This window comes from Elephantulus edwardii, unplaced genomic scaffold (genome assembly GCF_000299155.1).
Source record: "Elephantulus edwardii isolate Elephantulus edwardi_28Jun2011 unplaced genomic scaffold, EleEdw1.0 scaffold00088, whole genome shotgun sequence".
NCBI classification, from domain to species: domain Eukaryota; kingdom Metazoa; phylum Chordata; class Mammalia; order Macroscelidea; family Macroscelididae; genus Elephantulus; species Elephantulus edwardii.
The window spans coordinates 11,217,683-11,235,287 of record NW_006399838.1 but is presented as its reverse complement, the minus strand read 5'-3'; the positions used below and the strand labels follow the sequence as shown (position 1 = coordinate 11,235,287).

The 17,605-nt window shown below is 40.3% G+C and overlaps 1 protein-coding gene across 1 annotated transcript in view; it reads right to left on the bottom strand.

Annotated features, from left to right (window-relative positions):
* The window catches only part of WDR49 (WD repeat domain 49), a 199,406-nt gene extending 186,591 nt beyond the window's left edge, over window positions 1-12,815 (bottom strand). Inside the window, exon 1 of the mRNA XM_006890389.1 lies at window positions 12,669-12,815. Within this exon, the coding sequence (XP_006890451.1) occupies window positions 12,669-12,815 (147 nt within the window). The remainder of the gene's footprint in view (window positions 1-12,668) is intronic.
* Between the last annotated feature and the right edge of the window lie 4,790 nt (window positions 12,816-17,605).

Here is a 17,605-nt window from a genome sequence, read left to right as displayed (position 1 = left end):
GGGTCAGGTTAAGATACTTCGCTGCAAACAAATAGTAAAAGCAGCTTCTCCCCCCACCCCAAATTATGACGTTGAGTTTATTATGCCTGAATTTAAAAACCATCTCAAGAATAAATTTGATGCATTGAACATTAGTGACTTAGTACTAGAGAAGATGTGGGATTACTTCAAGGGCACCCTACATGAAAAAATTAAAGGTTATTGAAACTATAAGAGAGAAAAGACCAAAATAGCTATCAGCAGAGATTTGAAAACTTGCCCTTGGATATACAGAAGCTAAAGTAAAAAAAGAAAGAATTGAAGTAAGAGAGATAAACAGAATATTTCAAAAGGGAGAGCAAAGAATTATAACAAAATAGGCAAGGATCTGGAGTTCGAAAACCACAGGGTAAGAATATGTTCTCACAGGTCAGGATATACCTAATCAACACAGCATTTTTTAAAGCCTCTCTCCTTTCTCTTTTGGCTGCCTTCACTGCACGAGTCCTGGCCAAATGCAAGTTTAAAATATGTGCTCACAAGAACCACTTCTGATTAGGTTTTGTCAACACCTTTCTTTTTCAAAAGCACACAGAGAAATTGCACAAGGTGTGAGCCCATCAGAAAGTTCAATGTAAAGACAGGGGTGGCGCTCCGGAGCAGAGGTTTCCTTTTTTCTGAATACACCACTTCCCTATCAACATGACTTGCTAACCTCATCCATGATTGCTATCGAGCCAGAAAAAAAAAACACAAAACAACCAAGCCAAAATCAAACTATCAAAGGATTCCTCTGCTATTTCTAATTGTGCTACACACAGTGGGATTGAATTTGTCTTCATGTTATTAGCGTGACGCTGAGCTGGGGGCCCTGCTTCACTGATTTGCTGCTTTCATCCAAAAGAGGTTTTTCCATTCCACTAAGTGAGTTGACAGGAGAAATGCTCCTCCCTGCTGCCCTTGTGTGAGGCGGCTGAACGCGCTTTGCAAGGTACAGATTAGACTTCACAGATTAGACTACAGACTTGACCGCATGCAAGCTTTCCCTGAGATCAGCCTTATAATAAAGTAGTGGAGACGGTCTTAGCTCTTCTTTTTTACAATCCAGTCATTTCTCCACATTGATTTTATTGTAGAATTTGTTCATTGGTCGCTGCTTATGCATTAACTCCAATTACTAGGTCACAGGGCCTTTGTGTTATTAACATGCTTGTTTTGTAGTGAAGTCAAGTACTAAGGATCCCTGCTCCTTAAAGCGCCCTCCCAAAGGGGAACCTGCCTTGTGGGCTTGGAAGTCAGGTCAGACGAGTCAGGTCGACCATAGTAAAAAGTGCAATCTACTCTTGAACTCTGGCTGTACCCCAGGAAGTAATTCAATTAAATATTGTCTAGTTCATTCTCCTTTTGGTGAGAAGGGGAAATAAAAGTGTCTGTCCTGCCTATTTTTCATGCTGGTGAGAGAATCAAATAACACGATGCCTACAGAAAGTGCTTCATGAAATCTTCCCACACTTGAAAGGTATTACATTTTTATTCATCATTTTCACCTCCACTGATTTCCAAAGAGAGTTTCCGTCCCAATACAACTGAAGGCACATACGCAGTAGAACCATTGAAGCAGAGAGAAAAGAACAAGAGTCACATAATGAAAATAGCAGAGAATTGTCCCCGAAAACCTAAGTGAAGAACAGTAGTAGCAATTGTAGCAAATTGAACTTTGCACTTTCTAGAAGCTAAGGAAAAACACAACATACAGTTAGCTGCATGACTCTCACTTACCGAAGGAAGCATTCTGGCTCAGGAGCTGAGACGAAAGCTTCCCAATCATGAACATCTAAAAAGAACCCTGGTGGAAAGTGGAACGCTTTGTGGTTTCAAAACTTCCAAGCTCTCTGTGGGGGAATGACGGGAGAGTGGGCTAACAGTGTCCCAAACCAAAAATAATTGTCTTTGAGAAAATATGACGCAGCTCAAGCTTCCATCAAGTTTCAGAAGAATTCTGCTGGTGTAGTCCGTTTTAGGCTGTTGCACTACAAACTCCAGGGCTGCACCCCTGACCATTAGAATCCACCAGTTGATTTGTGGGAGAATGACAGACAATCTCCTTCTGTCTGACTGACAGTCTCAGAACTCCAAAGCAGAATCACCTAGAAGTGGCTTCTGACATGATGACAGTGGGTTTGAATTTGAGGTTTCAAATCTTTTTTTAAAAAATTAATTTTAATGAAAGTTTACAGAGACTTAGGGTTTCCAGTTTTTCATTGTTGCACTTTTCTCCCTGGCCAGCATCTCCCCCTCAATTCACTCTTCCTTAAAAAGTAAAAGAAGAAATCTTTCGTTGTTATGCATTCCTTCCTTCCAAGTCCACTCCACAGTGCAGCCTTCATTCTGGACTCCTGTCATGACAATAATGCCCAATCATATATCCTTTTTAAACAGTTCTCTCCCTCATCTGTTTCAATGCAGTATACATCATTCCTTCCCTCCTTCTCTGCCTTCCCTCAACCCCAAAGTCAGTCCCATTTTACAACAGTGGCCCTATGCAACATTTGTCCTTTTGTGACTGAGATATTTCACTCAGCATAATGTCCTCCAGGATCATCCATTTTGCATAATATTTCATGAGTTCCTTGTTTTTCAATGCTGCATAGTATCCCATTGTGTGAATATATACTCGAGCACCACAACTAGATAAAGGTAAATAACCCAATTGAAAAATGTGCACGGAATATATGAACAGACACTTCACCAAAGAAGACATTCAGATGGCCAACAAGCACATGAAAAAATGTTCAAAATCCCTAGCTCTGAGAGAGATGCAAATCAAAACAACAATGAGATATCATCTCACCCCAGTAACAATAGCAAAATGTAACAGAACAGTAAACATCAAATGCTGATGAGGTTGTGGAGAAACTGGAATCCTTATTCACTGTTGGTGGGAGTGTAAAATTGTGCAGTCATGGAAAGCTGTATGTCACTTTCTCAAAAAGTTGGAAATAGAAATACCATTTGACCCAGCAATTCCACTACTGGGAATATACCCTAAAGAAACCATAACCGCCACCTAAGCAGATGCATATTGTGGCTTTGTTCACAATAGCAAAGAGCTGGAAACAACCTAAGTGCCCATCAACAAGCAGTTTCAAACATTAATGAGTCAAATGAATCCCAAATGATATGTTGCACATATAAATAGAAAATCCTTTCCTGCTTTTTGAACCAGGCAATGTTTCCTTGATCTGTTCTGATGACTGCTTCCTGGTATTGGTTTGGTATTGGTATTGGTCCCATTATTGGTTTCACCAGAGCACAATTAAGTGTTGTGGGAGTCCATTTTCCTCAAGGTTAACCACAATTTGTTGTGATAAAACAGTCAAATGCCTTTGCTTAGTCACTGAAACAGATTCCTCTGGTACTCTCTGCTTTCAGCCAATGTCCGTCTGACTCTTACAATGATGTCCCTCGTACCTTTTCTAAATCCAGCTTACATTTCTGGTAGTTCTCTGTCCATGTACTGTTCCAGTTGTATTTGGAGCAATCTTCAGTAAGATTTTGTTTGCTTTTGATATTAATGATATTGTTTAAAAATTTTTGGACTTGTGTTTGACATGCAGTACTGCTCTTTCACAATCCCCCCCACAACCCCGCCCCAGGAGTGAGGTCCTTGAGGCCTAGAGTTTAAGATCGGTGGTGGCTTAAATCCCCAAAGTGATGTTACCAAGCCCAAGGTGGGTGATTTTAATCTGTGACACTCAGGCCAGGTTCAAATTGGTTTTTTGTCAAGCATTCTTCTAAGTGGTACAGCACTGGTCTGTGCATTGCTGTACAGAGGTAACTCATGGTGGCTGTGATGCTAAACACTGTGACACTGATGTGCCAAATGTGATAATGGTCACCCATGGTGGACAGGGTTTGGTGGCGCTTCCCAATTAAAATAAGCTTGGAAGCAGGAGTGGCATCCACTTCTGAAATAGCCTGCCTCCAGAAACTCTATGAACTTGGAAAAAGGACGAAAGTTATACAAGAGTTCAGGTCTTTAGTTCATAGCATTGATCTGAGTCATCTATGACTTGATGGCACCTAACAACAACAACTAACAACTGTTGGATCACATTTTTTCAATGGGAATAAATTTTAATCTCTTCCAGTCATTTGGCCTTGGCACAACCTGGTGAGCATATCCAGGGCTGCGTTTGTTTATTGAAATGTGTCCATTTAGAAGCTCTGGTGGCCTAGGGGTAAGGACCTGTGCTGTCATCCAAAAGGCAGACGATTCCAATCCACCAGCTGCTTTGTGGTAAAAAAAAATTGACAATCTCCTCCTGTGCAATTTAACTGCCTCTGAAAACCCACTGCAAGGTCAGCTACGGATCAGTTCCTGTTCGACCGAACACAGTAAGAACATACATATATTCATAATTTTAAAAATCTCCATAAAAAAAGAAAGCCCTGGAAACCTGGGAGAGGGTCAGTTCTGAGTCAGTTCTGACTTGATGACAGTGAGGGTTGTTTTTTGGGGGGTTTGTTCATTTGTTTGCTTTTGGGGTTGTTGTTTTTTAAGTATTTCCTTAGTGCCTAGTCTTCCTGTCAGGGTAACCTCGCCCTCAGGTTTGCCTCTGGAGCAAAGAGGCATCATTCATTGTATGCGCTTCTGAGTTTGCCTCCAGGCATGTTGAAAATTTAATGAAGAAAACCAAAGGAGAGACTGCCATGAATTCTGCTGATTAACTCAGTTCATTATTCTCCATGCACAGTGTTGGGAGCTACAAAATTACCACCTGGACTTCTCAGGTCTTTTGTGATTAAATTTGTACAAGTATTTACTTTTCACCTATGTCTCCTCCCCAGAAAAACAGGCTGCTTCCGAGAATCCTCAGTCAACAGTCTCTGGGACTTCCTGTTAAGACGGTGTCAGCTCTTCAGACTTTCAGGTGTAGATACCTCCCAGGGTACACGAGTTTTAGGTGAGTTCATTTTTAGATCTTGACTCAAATCATCGCTGTGTTCACTCACAGATGACCCAACAGCCAGTTTTCCAGAGGCGGTAAAGACCACAGGAGGAGATTGCTGTCTTTCCCCCACAAAGTAAATTGGAACAGGCCAAGAGTTATGGCTTTTGGGTAAATAGTACAGCTTTCTTGGACGTCATCACCAGAGCTCCCCTTTCAGACCCAGTTGGACCTAAGGGTTTAGCAGGGATTGATTGAAAGGGCAAATATCCGTATAAAGTAGAAGAAAAGAAATAAAAAGGACCAATTTAGGCCTATCATTGTTATTGCTGTTGTTATATGCTGTGGAGTGCCTTGGTGCTCATAGCAACCCTGTGTACAACAGCTCTGAACCCTGCTCTATGCTGTGTCAACCTTATTGTCTCTGACACTCTTACCCTAATTACCCCAGTCAATTAATCAATCCATCTCATTAAGGGTCTTCTTCTCCTGCGCTGTCCCTCCACCCTCTCAAGCATGATGTCCCTCTCCACGGACTGGTTCCACCTTGCACCATGCCCAAAGTATGTCAGACGAAGCTTCAGAATCCTTGCCTCCAAGAAGCAGCCTGGCTTCACCCTCTCCAGGATGAACCTCTTTGTTCTCCTTGCAGTCCATAGGATATGCAATACTCTTGTCCAGCACGACAGCTCAAAGACATTAGTTTTCCTATTGTCCCTTGTCATTGCAGCTTTTTGATGCATAGCACATAATTGTGAAGACTATGGCCTGGATAAGACACACCTTAGTCTCCAGACTGACATCATTGCTCTCCAGTCACACAAATGAACCAGGATAGTGGGTAGAGACTCAATTTCTGACATAGGCAACTCAATGTCAGGCTGATAAAACCGCTGGGTTAATAACGTGATATCTGGTCTCCATTCTAACAGGTAGAAGGGATCAAAGATCAAAACATCTTGATGTGCGGATATCAACAACTGATAACTCAAGGATGGAAATGCGCAGACACCTACACAGCCAGACTCTTGTAAGACACATAATATGTATCACGCCCCAGTAGCAACCATCTCAGATTCCCCTTTCCTTTGGTTTGTTCTTTTTATCATTTCTATCAATTTAGCAAACTACATCCATTCTGAATCCATTACTTTTAAGTTTCTAAGAAAACGCAAAATGAAATTGATATCAAAATAGTAACAAAGCAACCACTTTACAATGCCATGAATAATATAAATCCTACATATCATTCCATTCTCTTCAGTTCACATATAGCTTTATGATACCACCTATTAAAACAATATAATATCTGTTAGTTAAGTCTCTAAATTTTTTTTTGTTAAAAAGAACAAGATTAAGATCCCAATTAGGTTTTTTTTTGCTGGCTAAGGATTATAAACTAGGAGTTGGGAAAATATTTCTCTGTGGCTCTGTTTTGTGGATTTATGTCTTTGTAATTCCTGTTACTATTTCCTACAATAAGTAAGAAATATAGCCATACAGTAACAACCATCATTGGAAATTCAGTTTCCTTAGGAAACAAAGGAATTAGAATCAAAATAATGTCAGAAGTGATGATTTACCTTCTAACCACTGAATAGAAGTAATGTTGTTATATGTGGTCCTATTGGAACTAACTCCTATAGCTGGTCCTTCAGTGAGTTTTCAGAGTCTGTAAATCTTATGGCGGGAGATTGCCCATCTTTCTCCCATGAAGGAGCTGATGGATTCATACTGCCTGCCTTTTGGTTTTCAGCGTAACTCCCTACTCATTAGACCACTAGAGCCCCCTGAATATAAATAATAGCAACTATTAATTGAATACATACTCTGTGCCCGACATTCTTCCAATGCTTTCTACATAATGATTCTTTTAATCCTCACAAGCCGGTGAGGTACTTATTATTGTTCCTATGTTATAAATAAGGAAACTGAGGCCCAGAAAGGTGAAGTTATTTGGGCAAAGGCACATTCTAAGTGGCATAATTAGGATTCTAATCCAGGAAGTGTGACTCTTGGCTCTTAAACCCTAAGTGACTCTGGCTAGCTTCTCTTGTCACATAATGAAAGGAAACATTGCTGCCTTTATTGCTAAGTGTTATGGCTAAACTGTGTACAATGGGTGATATTCCATTTAGAAATATATGTGAAACATTCACGGCACAGTTCAAAGACTCATTTCTATTATTTAATTAAGCACTGCCAACAGTATTTAAGGTGATGAATGTCACCTAATTTCTGACAAGTCTTTGGCCCCAGATAAACAATCAGGGTATAACGCCATAATGGGAGAGAAAGAGAGCTGGTGTCAGAATTCTGGCACTTTGAGGCACATGAATTCAGTGATTGGGTCACAAATCACTGCCTTTCTAGTTCTGTGTTGCAGGACAGCCGCCGAGGGCATTTGTCCTTCAGAGTACTCTACACCTGCAGCCTGTGGGCATAACATTCATGACAGATGGCTTGGACTCCATTCGAAACGTCTAGTTTATCGTGCTTTTATCGGTGTCTGTGCTGCGTTGGCTCAGTGGCCACAATTTTAGTACTGGTTGCACGTTTGCCGTTGGATAGTGCAATTCTGTATGTGTGAAAAATGGGTAGATATTATTTTCTACAACATACGCCTAACAAGCACAACATTATTTAAGAAACATAATTAGATTCCCCGTGCTCATGCAGCCTCTGAATTGAAATGTCTTCTCTTCTGTGAGCCATCACTATCTGTTTTGAAAGAAAGCAATTTTAAGGGAGCTCTGGTGGCCCAGTGGCAAGAAGCTGCACCACAATCGTGGAGGGTGTGAGGTTTGAATCCACCAGATGCTCTGCTGGAGAAGAAGGGCCAATCTCCTCCTGTACCAGTCAGATCTAATTTGACAGTACACTCACAAAAATTAATAATTTTTAAAAAATTAATTTAAAAAAGAAAGTAATATTAAAATAAATATTCCAGTCTTGGGGTTTTAAAAATTTTTTAAAAGAAAACACTGAGATTGATTGTTCAGTTTCACTGGCTTTTACTCATGCTTAATTTATACTTTGAAGACAGTACCTACCTACCCCTCCAACCTTCTGTAGTTGTTTCACTTTCTCCTGTAGCTAGTTTATAATGTGGACTTCTTGATAGATCCTAGCAGTCTGACGCTTTGTGTATTTAGAATCAGGTTAAAACTGCCACATTTCTCATCCTTCCAGAGTCAAAGCTGTCATAATCTGCCGTTAGATTTTTCTGAATGTCCTCAAGCTGTCAAAATGTTTGCTATGTCTATCAAAACATGCCAGACTCATTTGGGGCATTGGGCATGAGTAACACTGAAATCTCAGACAAATGGCGTTGGGTGAATAGCAAATGCAGGGAGATTAAAAGGAAAATGTAGGGTAGAGTATTGTTGGTGATAAATATGGTGGAAGCTGTTATAAAATATTTCAGTTATTTGGACAAGAGTTTTATCAATACAGTGCTTGCTTCGGCAACACATATACTAAAATTGGAACGATACAGAGAAGATTAGCATGGCCCCTACGCAAGGATGACACGCAAATTCGTGAAGAGTTTTATCAATACAGAGAGAGATTCTAGCTAGTTACACAAAATGCAGGATAAATGAGTTTTTCAAATGGTTAGCAGTTATTTTTTTGATTGCTAAAGGTTAATTGTTGTGGCAATTAATAAGCAGTATCATTGTTATATTCCAACCTGTTTTATTCATTTCACACTGTTGTTCCAAAACGTTGTATTCTGGTTCAAATTAGAATTGATATTCTCGAGTACCCCCAAAGGAACTTCTGAAGACATGAGATCATGTTTTAACAAAATTAATGAAGCAGAAAGGATGGAGACTTGTGGCTGCCTGACCTCCACCGCACTCAAGAACCCTTCTCTCCACCCTCAAGTGAAACTAAAAATCACTTTACTGTGTCCTGCTCCTCAGGTCTAGCTGTCGAATTCCAGGCTAATTAACCAAGATTAAAATAGAGAAAATATTTATTTACAGTTCAACTCTTTAAGTCTTATTTTCATACAGATTTTTTTCTACTTTTGCTTTTCTTGGTATTACTACCTTAACTGTCAAAAGTGAGCCATTACTCTCACCCAGCGAGTCTTTCAACAATGAAAGGTGGCAGTCAGATTTGGAGAAGGTATGCCACTAAGGGTGTGCCCAGAGGTGCAAGGTCATAAGTTAAAATGGTCATTTTGAATAAGAGAATCATATGCTCGACTATGCACGTAAAGGTGCTGCATTATCATCAAAAGGAATGTCTCAAGATTATTAAGTAGAATGTTGTTGATTATAAAATGATTACGCAACATGCATACCCCAGGATACCCCTTGAAGGCAAGGTTGGTGAAACTACATTACAAGTACTTTGGGCATATTGTTAACAGCATCAGTCCTGGGAAAGGACTTCATGGAAGCTGGAAAAGGGGGCGGGTCAGAAAAAAAGGAGGAAAATCAAAGGACCCTCAAGGAGATGGATTGACGCAGTGATTACAACAATGAACTTGAGTATGTCAGAATTGTGAAGATGGCTCAGGACCAAACAAGGTTCAGATCTGTTGTTCATAGAGTTGCTATGAGCCACGGTCAACTTGATGGCACCTAGCAATGTATGCATACAAAAAAAAAAAAGACTTTATTAAACTTTATGCACCAAGCACTAAAGCCAAAGATGGTAAAATTAAGGATTTTCCCCAACTATCACAGTCTGGCGGAACTCCCTGATTAAAACAAGCTTGGAAGCAGGAGTGGCATCCACTTTCGAAATTGTTTGCTTCTGGAAACTCTATGAACCTGGAGAAAGGATGAAAGTTATAAACGTGTTCAAGTCTTTCATTAATAGGGTCACTATGAGTCCCCTGTGACTTGACACTTAACAACAACAACATTGCAATTTGAGAGTGATTGAGCATGTCATCAAGATGCACTAATAATGACTGGTGACTAGAACTCAAAAGTTGGAAATAAGGAAGAAGAAATGATAGCAATTATGGCCTTGGTAAAAGAAATGAGATCAGAAATCATATGGTAAAATTCCATATGAGTCCATAAGTTACAAATAACTTATTAATGACAAAAGAGCTTTCTTAAAAAAAAATAAGCAGTAACTATACACATTGATCTCCTCTGGTGGACTACAGTTGTGAAAAGTATCGAGAAGCTCAAAATCAGTCATCAGAACAAAACTATCCATCACTCTTATTTGGCTTCAAATTAGGGCACTATGGTGATACAGTCCACACTAAGTCGTGTGGCAACTCTAAAGACTATATGTCTCTGGTGGTTCCACTCACTGGTGAAAGACGGGCAGCTTCTTTTTATTGTGATTTACTGCCTCAGAAATGATGAATGGTTCTACTATTTAGAACTGACTCTGCCGAAGTAAGTAATTAAGTGAGTAACGCTCAAATTAGAGCTAACAAAAAAATTAAAGCAAATCCACCACATTTAAAATATGACCTTGACATCTCCCCTGAATTTAGACACCGTCTCAAGAATAGATTAGAAGCATTTGAACACTAAGGACCAAAGAAGACCTGATGAGTTGTAAGGTAACATCAAGGACATCTTACTTAAAGAAAGCAAAAAGTCATTACAAAAACAAGGGAAAAAGAAAAGACCTAAGCAGATATCCGAATTGCTCTTGAACATAAAGAAGCTAAGAGAACAGAAAAAATCATTAAAAGATTGCTGAACAGAATTTCAAAGGACAGCTCAAGGAGACAAAGCACCACGATTTCCAAAATATGCAAAGACCCGAAGTTAGAAAACCCAAAAGGAAGAATACGCTCGGCATTTCCAAAGCTGAAAGAAATGAAGAAAAATTTCAAGCCTTAAGTTACAAGAAGAGATTCTTCAACAAAATTTGAATAACACAGGAATCGTTAAAAAAAAAAAAAAAAGAACATAGGGGAGCAGCTCTGGTGGCCTAGTGGCAAGGAGCTGCAACTACAATCCCAGAGGCGCACGGTTCGAATCCACCAGGTACTCTGCCAGGGAAGGAGGGACAATCTCCTCCTGTACCAGTCAGATCTGATTTCACAGTACACGCACACAAAAATAAAAAAAGAATATAATAAATTAAAAAAAGATAGTAAAAAAAAAAGAACAAATACAGAATCACTGGACAAAACTCAAATATTTGGTGCTCAACTGCTTCAGAAATTAGCATATAATCCAGAACAAATGTTACTGAAGAAAGAAGCCCAGGTTTAGCCAGAAGATATTCTCAAAACAAAAAAACCAAACAAACAAAAACTATGATGTCATTCTGGAGACTAAGGTGCACCTGATAGAGGCCATGGTCTTTGCAACCACTTGCTATGCATAAGAAAGCTGGATAATGACTAAGAAAGACAGGAGAATTGATGCCTTTGAGCTGTGGTATTGGAGAAGAGTATTGAATATACCAAGGATGGCAAAAAGAATAGAATAAGTTCATGCTAGAGAGTGTTAAACCAGGCTGCTCCTTGGAGGCAAGGATTCTGAAGCTTCCTCTGACATACTTTAGACATGTTGCAAGGAGGGACCAGTCCTTGTTGGGATGTCATGCTTGGGAGGTTGGAGGGACAGTGCAGGAGAGGAAGACCCTCAATGAGGTGGATTGATGCAGTGACTGGGGTAATCAGGGTGAGTGTGTCAGACACAGTGAGCTTGGCACAGAATAGAGCAGTATGAGTCACAAGTGACTCGACAGCACAGAAAAACAACAACAAACAATCTTGTAAAGAGTACAATTAGAATTCTCCTTTGGGGCCAAGATATTAAGAATTCACCTCATACATTTTGGATATGATGTAAGGAGGGGCCAGTCTCCAGAGAAGCACATCATGCTTCTCTGAAAAGTAGAGGATTAGCAAAAGAAAGGCAGGCCGTCAGAGAGATGAACTCATCCCGTAATGTAAGCACACTGGAGCTTATGAGGCGGGTGTGAGGTCAGCAGAGCTTCTTTCTGCTTTACACAAGGTCACTATGAGATGGAAGTTACTTACTGGCTGGTGCATTACAACAACACGTCCATAACAGAAGGAAGGCCTGACAATCAACTTCCAAAGATCAGCCACCAATATCTATAAATCATAAAAGTATTATTTACAGTGTGATCCGCCACGGATTATGGGACGGTGCAGAAGTAGGGTCACTATGAGATTGGACAAGCCCCACTATGTCAAATACAATACAAGCACAATCGCAGTAACATGTAAGACTGACATGACTGAAGCTGTTTTTGAGATTCACTTTCTCCAGTCAGAAACATATCCTCACATTTCCCCAAAATGTGTTGATTCTGAAGAAAAATACTGCTTAAGAATAAATTATCTCTCTTTTATAGTGATGATGTTTATCAGTAACCATTTCAAAATAGTCACATTTAGTCCCGAGAACTGAGGAATTGGGTTACCAAGCACATGGTTAGGTCAATGCACTTTAAATACCCTGTACTAGTGTCTGTTGCTGTTGCTATTAGATGGTGTCGAATATGACTCTTAACAACACATCTGACCCTTGTCCTAGCCTGTGCCTTCCTCCTCCTCTCAAACACGCTCCAGCCAATCGCTGCAGTTATTGTGTCAATTCACCTGGTTGAAGGTCTTCCTCTCTTGCTGTTCCTCCACCTCAATGTTAAGGCATACAAAATTCAACAACAACAACAAAAAAAAAACCACCAAAAAGCTTCCCTCTCTTTCATTAATTATCTCTCGTAAACGCGACAACATCTCCAGGAAATGTTAGTGCTTACCTCAAAAGCATTCTGTATGTTGACAAAGTCAGCCACGCTGAGCTGGTTTTCCAGCGAGGCCTGGCCACCGTCTCCATCTGCAGGGACACCGTCTGCTCTCCCAGAGTTCATGTGCTCAAGCAATGACCCCGCTTTTGGCTCAGACATTGCTTTATGGTAACTCATGATTGTTCCTCTGCTTCCCAGCAGCCATCAACTATTTATTTGTGGGTATTTTCATTAGGAACCTTGAAAGAAATCCAACTTATCCATAGAACTACAAAATAAAAGTGCAAACATTTAAAAGTAAAAAGAAGATAGAAAGGTTCAAGGTGAGAGGCAGGACATAAAAGTCCTTGTTGATGAGTCCAGAATGAAGGCTGCATAGTGGGGTGGACTTGGGGGGAGGGATTGTATAACAATGAAAGAATTTTACTTTTCAAAGAGAAAAACGAATTGGAGGGGAAAGGTGGGCAGGCAGGGAGAAAGGTATAACAATGAATAAATGGAAATCCAAAATCTCTATAAATTGTCATTAAAATTAATAATAATAATAAAAAGTCCCCGTTGACCGTGATACTTCTTTAATTTCAGTTTATTTTCCAAATCCAGCATAGAATACTTTAAGAAATCTTCCTTGCATGACATTCTTTCCAACCTGGTTTTATTAAAACTGGTTTAAGCTTTCACCACGTTTATAGCAACCAACTCAGAAGGCAGCTTCTGATTCTCATTTTAAATTCATTCCTAATCAACTTGTCAGACGCCCATTGACTAACCTTACTTCCATAAACAAAGCACTCTCCTCTGAAGGCCACCTTCCAGCAGTATGGAGTTGTTTGTCTGCTCCGTGCTGGTGTCTTTCTATGTTTCCTGGCAACCACCAGTAACCCAACTAAAACTTTGCTATCTCCTCCCTTTCCCCAACTGATTATGACGGAGCTGAAGCTTTGGCTGCATAATGTGAACGTTGAGGGCTTTTCTATTGTTGCCATTAAAAAAAAAAGACAACTCAGTCTATTCATTACATTGAAATTCATTAAACTGAATCACTGCATTATTTAAAGATATTTTTATAAAATGTCTTGCATAAATCATTTTATATATTTTTAAAATTATATGATTAACAAAATAAAGAATTATATCTTGGAATTTTGGTTCCCATCCTGGAAAGATTTTCATTCTGTTGTTGTTGTTGTTAAGAGCCTTCCAGTTGTAGGCGACTCAGTGACCCTATGAAGGAAAGTCTTCAACACTAGTGTGACTTTCATCCTTTCTCCAGGTTCATAGGGTTTCCGGAGGAAGCTGTTATGGAAGTGGATGCCACACCTGCTTCCAAGCTTGTTTTATTCGGGGAGCTCCACTCAACTCTGTCCACTTTGGGTAACCAGCCATTAACACATTTGACACATCAGTGACACAGTGTTCAGCTTCACAGCGACCACAAGTTACCTCTGTACAGCAAGTGGACAGATCAGGGCTTTATGACCTACAAGAACGTTTTGCCAAAAACAATGAAAAACAGGCCTCAGTGTCGCAAATTAAAGTGCAGTTGAGTCATAGGCTACTCATAGCAACCTTTTTAAATTCCTTTGTCTTAATTTCTGTGAATGTACAGTACAGATAGTTACTTCAATTGTTACTTTGTCTTATTATTTCATGTATAAGAGTAATATTAACATCTGCAATTGCAGGTTGTGTGCTAATGCACACATTGTTGCTGTTACTTGCTGTCTTGTCAGTTCCAGCTCCATGTAGACCTGCTTCACAGGGTCTTCAAGGCCATCAGCTCTCAGAAGCAGACCAGCAGCCTGTCCACTTGAGATGCCTCTGAGTGGAAATTTGAGCCACCATGAATCATTCAATAAAGTTTTCAACTTACTTAAAATTCCAGGAGAATACAGCATGATAGCCTCATATGGGGAAATACAAAGGAGGAAAAACAGCTGTAAGCAGTGATTGGAACATGGAATGTAAGAAGTATTATTATTTTCTAGTTTTATGGCATTCTGGTTTGAGAAGATATTTTTTATTATTTCAATATATTTTCATATGCTGTTTCTTTTTATATTATGCCACATAATTCTAATAGTTTATAAATTTTCCTTCTATTTCCTCTCTGTTTTTCTTGATATTATATGACTTTTTTTTGGGGGGGGGGGGTGTCAGGCTTTTCTATTGTGTCTGCATAGGTTGTTGACAGTTCTTCAACTTTTTTTTTAATTAGTTGCAGGCTTAAAGTTTTCTGTCTTTAGGGATGGGGAAATTATTCTGTGGGAATTCTATCTAGACCTTTGCTGCAGGTAAGTCTGCCATTCCTAAAGTCTTTCAGATTCTCTCTGGTCTACAGGATAGCCCTGCAGGAAGGTCACCTTTTTGTAGCCCCCTTTCCTGAAGCTTATTGTGTTGAGCTGCAGTGGGTACTGCCAGGTTCCTGACCTGGAAGAGTTTCTATTTGAGGTGGTGGGGGTATGGCTGGCAGTTTCTTTCTCAACACATCAATTTGTTTGCTCTGGTAGTGAGTCTCTTGCCTGATTTCAGCCCTCTGTCTGAAATTCTATTTGTCCTCTTTGTTCCAGCGGCAGCGAGGTGTCCCACCTGCAGAAGCAGTTTCCCCTCTCAGAGAGTTGCAGGTTCCTCATGCCCCAGCACCAGAAGGTGTTGGCTCTGGGATTGGGCTTCTCCTCTGATTGCAGCCCCCTCTTGTGAAATCTATTGCCCTCTTTGGTCTATGGGCTGGCCCCACCAGCCCCTGCTCCACTGCTGGAACTGTTTTCCTCCTGGGGAGTTGAAGACTCACTCGCAGTGAGTCTCTCACCTGATTGTAGTGCCTGGTTCTGAAATCTATTTTCTTCATAGGGATGCAGAGTGCCTCGACCAGGTTCCTGGACCGGAGTATTCTGGAGGAGGAATCTTCTGCAGGAAGATCCCACGCTAGCATTTCAATATGCTGGCTCTGGGTGTTAGTCTCACCCCTGATGGCAGCCCCCTGGAGAACTTTCCCTCTCAAGGAGTTGCAGGCCCCTCTCTCCCCAGCACCACAAGGTGTATTGGCTCTGGGAGTGAGTCTCTCACCTGGTTGAAGTCCGCTCTTCTGAAGTCTATTGTTTTTCTTAGGTCTACAGAGTGGCATGACCAGGTGTCGGAACTGGAGCAGCTTCTGGCCAGGAGGATACCAGGAAGCTCTCGCCCTAACACTTCCGTATGCTGGCTCTGGGAGTGAGCCTTTCCCCTAATTGACCTCCTAGGTCATTTTATCTGAGAATAAAATTTATCTTCTTACATAGAAATTTAACGATACTTTAGATACAGGTTCCATAAATGTTTGTGAAATTATTTATGGTTATATCTCTTGATAGTTCATGGAAAGTTTAACACTCTTCTTGAGCAATTCAAAGGCATTGATTCTTTTACTGTTATCCTCAGTCAGTGTCCGGCTCTCTCATGCATAGCAAATAACTACAAAGACTATGGCCTGAATCCGGCATACCTTAGTCTCTAGACTGACTTCTTTGCTCTTTAGCACTCTGGAGAAGTCTCTGACAGCAGGTTTTTCCTAATGCAATCCATCTTTTGATTTCCTGACTACTGATGCCAAGAGTGATCTGAGCAAGTTGAAATCGTGATGCTGTCAATTGGCCCAGCGATGAAAATCATTGTTTTTATTGATGTTAGGCTTCAATCCCTATTGGAGATTACAGTCTATGATCTTATGCAGCAAATGCTTCAGGCTGTCTTCTGTTTGGGCAAGTAACGTTGTGTCATTTGCGCAATGCATGTTGTTGATGAGTCTTCCTCATCACATTCCTCCTCATAGACTCTAACTTCCAGAATGATCTGTCCCACATATAGGTTGAAAAGGTTTGGAACCAAGATGCATCCCTACCTCATTCCTTTCCTAATTTTGAATGGCACAGTATTTCTTTGCTCTGTTCTGAGGACCACTTCCTGGTCCAAATTTAGGTTTTGCATGAGCACAAACAAGTGTTCTGGGATTTCCATTCTTCTCAAGGTTAGACATAATTTGTCATGATCCATGTAGTCAAATGTCTTTGTATCAATGAAAGAAAGAGACATTCCTCGGGTACTCTCTGCTTTCAGCCAAGATCCATGTGACAATGAAATATGCAAAGAGCTAGAGGTCAGAAAATCAATTGCTTGGCATTTCTTAAGCTGACGGAACTGAAGAACAAATTCAAGCTTCTAGTGGCAATACTTAGAGATGCTATGGACAGAATATTGAACGATCCAGGAAGTATTAAAAGAATATGAAAGGAGTAAACAGAGTCACTGTACCAAAAAGAATTAGCTGACAAAGAAGAATTTTATGAAACAACATGACCAAGAGGCAATGGTGATGAAGGAAGAAGTTCAAGCTGCTCTGACGGATTGGAGGGAGACTCATCAAAAACCTGCCTTATGCAGATGACACATCTTGCTTGCTGAAAGTGAGGAGGATTTGAAGCACTAGTTGCAGAAGATCAAGGAATGCAGCCTTCAATATGGATTGCTTTTCAATATCAAGAAAATAAAGATTTTTTACCATTGGACCAATAGGCAGTGTCATGACGGATGGAGAGGAGATTGAAACTGTCAGTAGCTTCATCTTGCCTGAATCCACAATTAATACCCTTGGTATAAGCAGTCAGGAAATAAAGAGACATATTGCATTGGGAAAATCTGCAGTTAAAGACCTTTTTAAATTATTGAAGAGTAGTGATGTCAGTTTGAGGACTAAAGTGCATCTGATTCAGGCCATGGTCTTTCCAATTGTTAGCTATGCAGCTGAGACCTGGACAATGAATAAAGATGACAGAAGGAGAATTGATGCCATTGAGCTGTGGTGTTGGAGAAGAGCACTAAACATTCCATGGACGGCCAAGAGAACAAATAGATACGTCTTGGAGAGGGTGCAGCCAGAGTGTTCTTTGGAGGCAAGAATGATGTGATTTCGACTC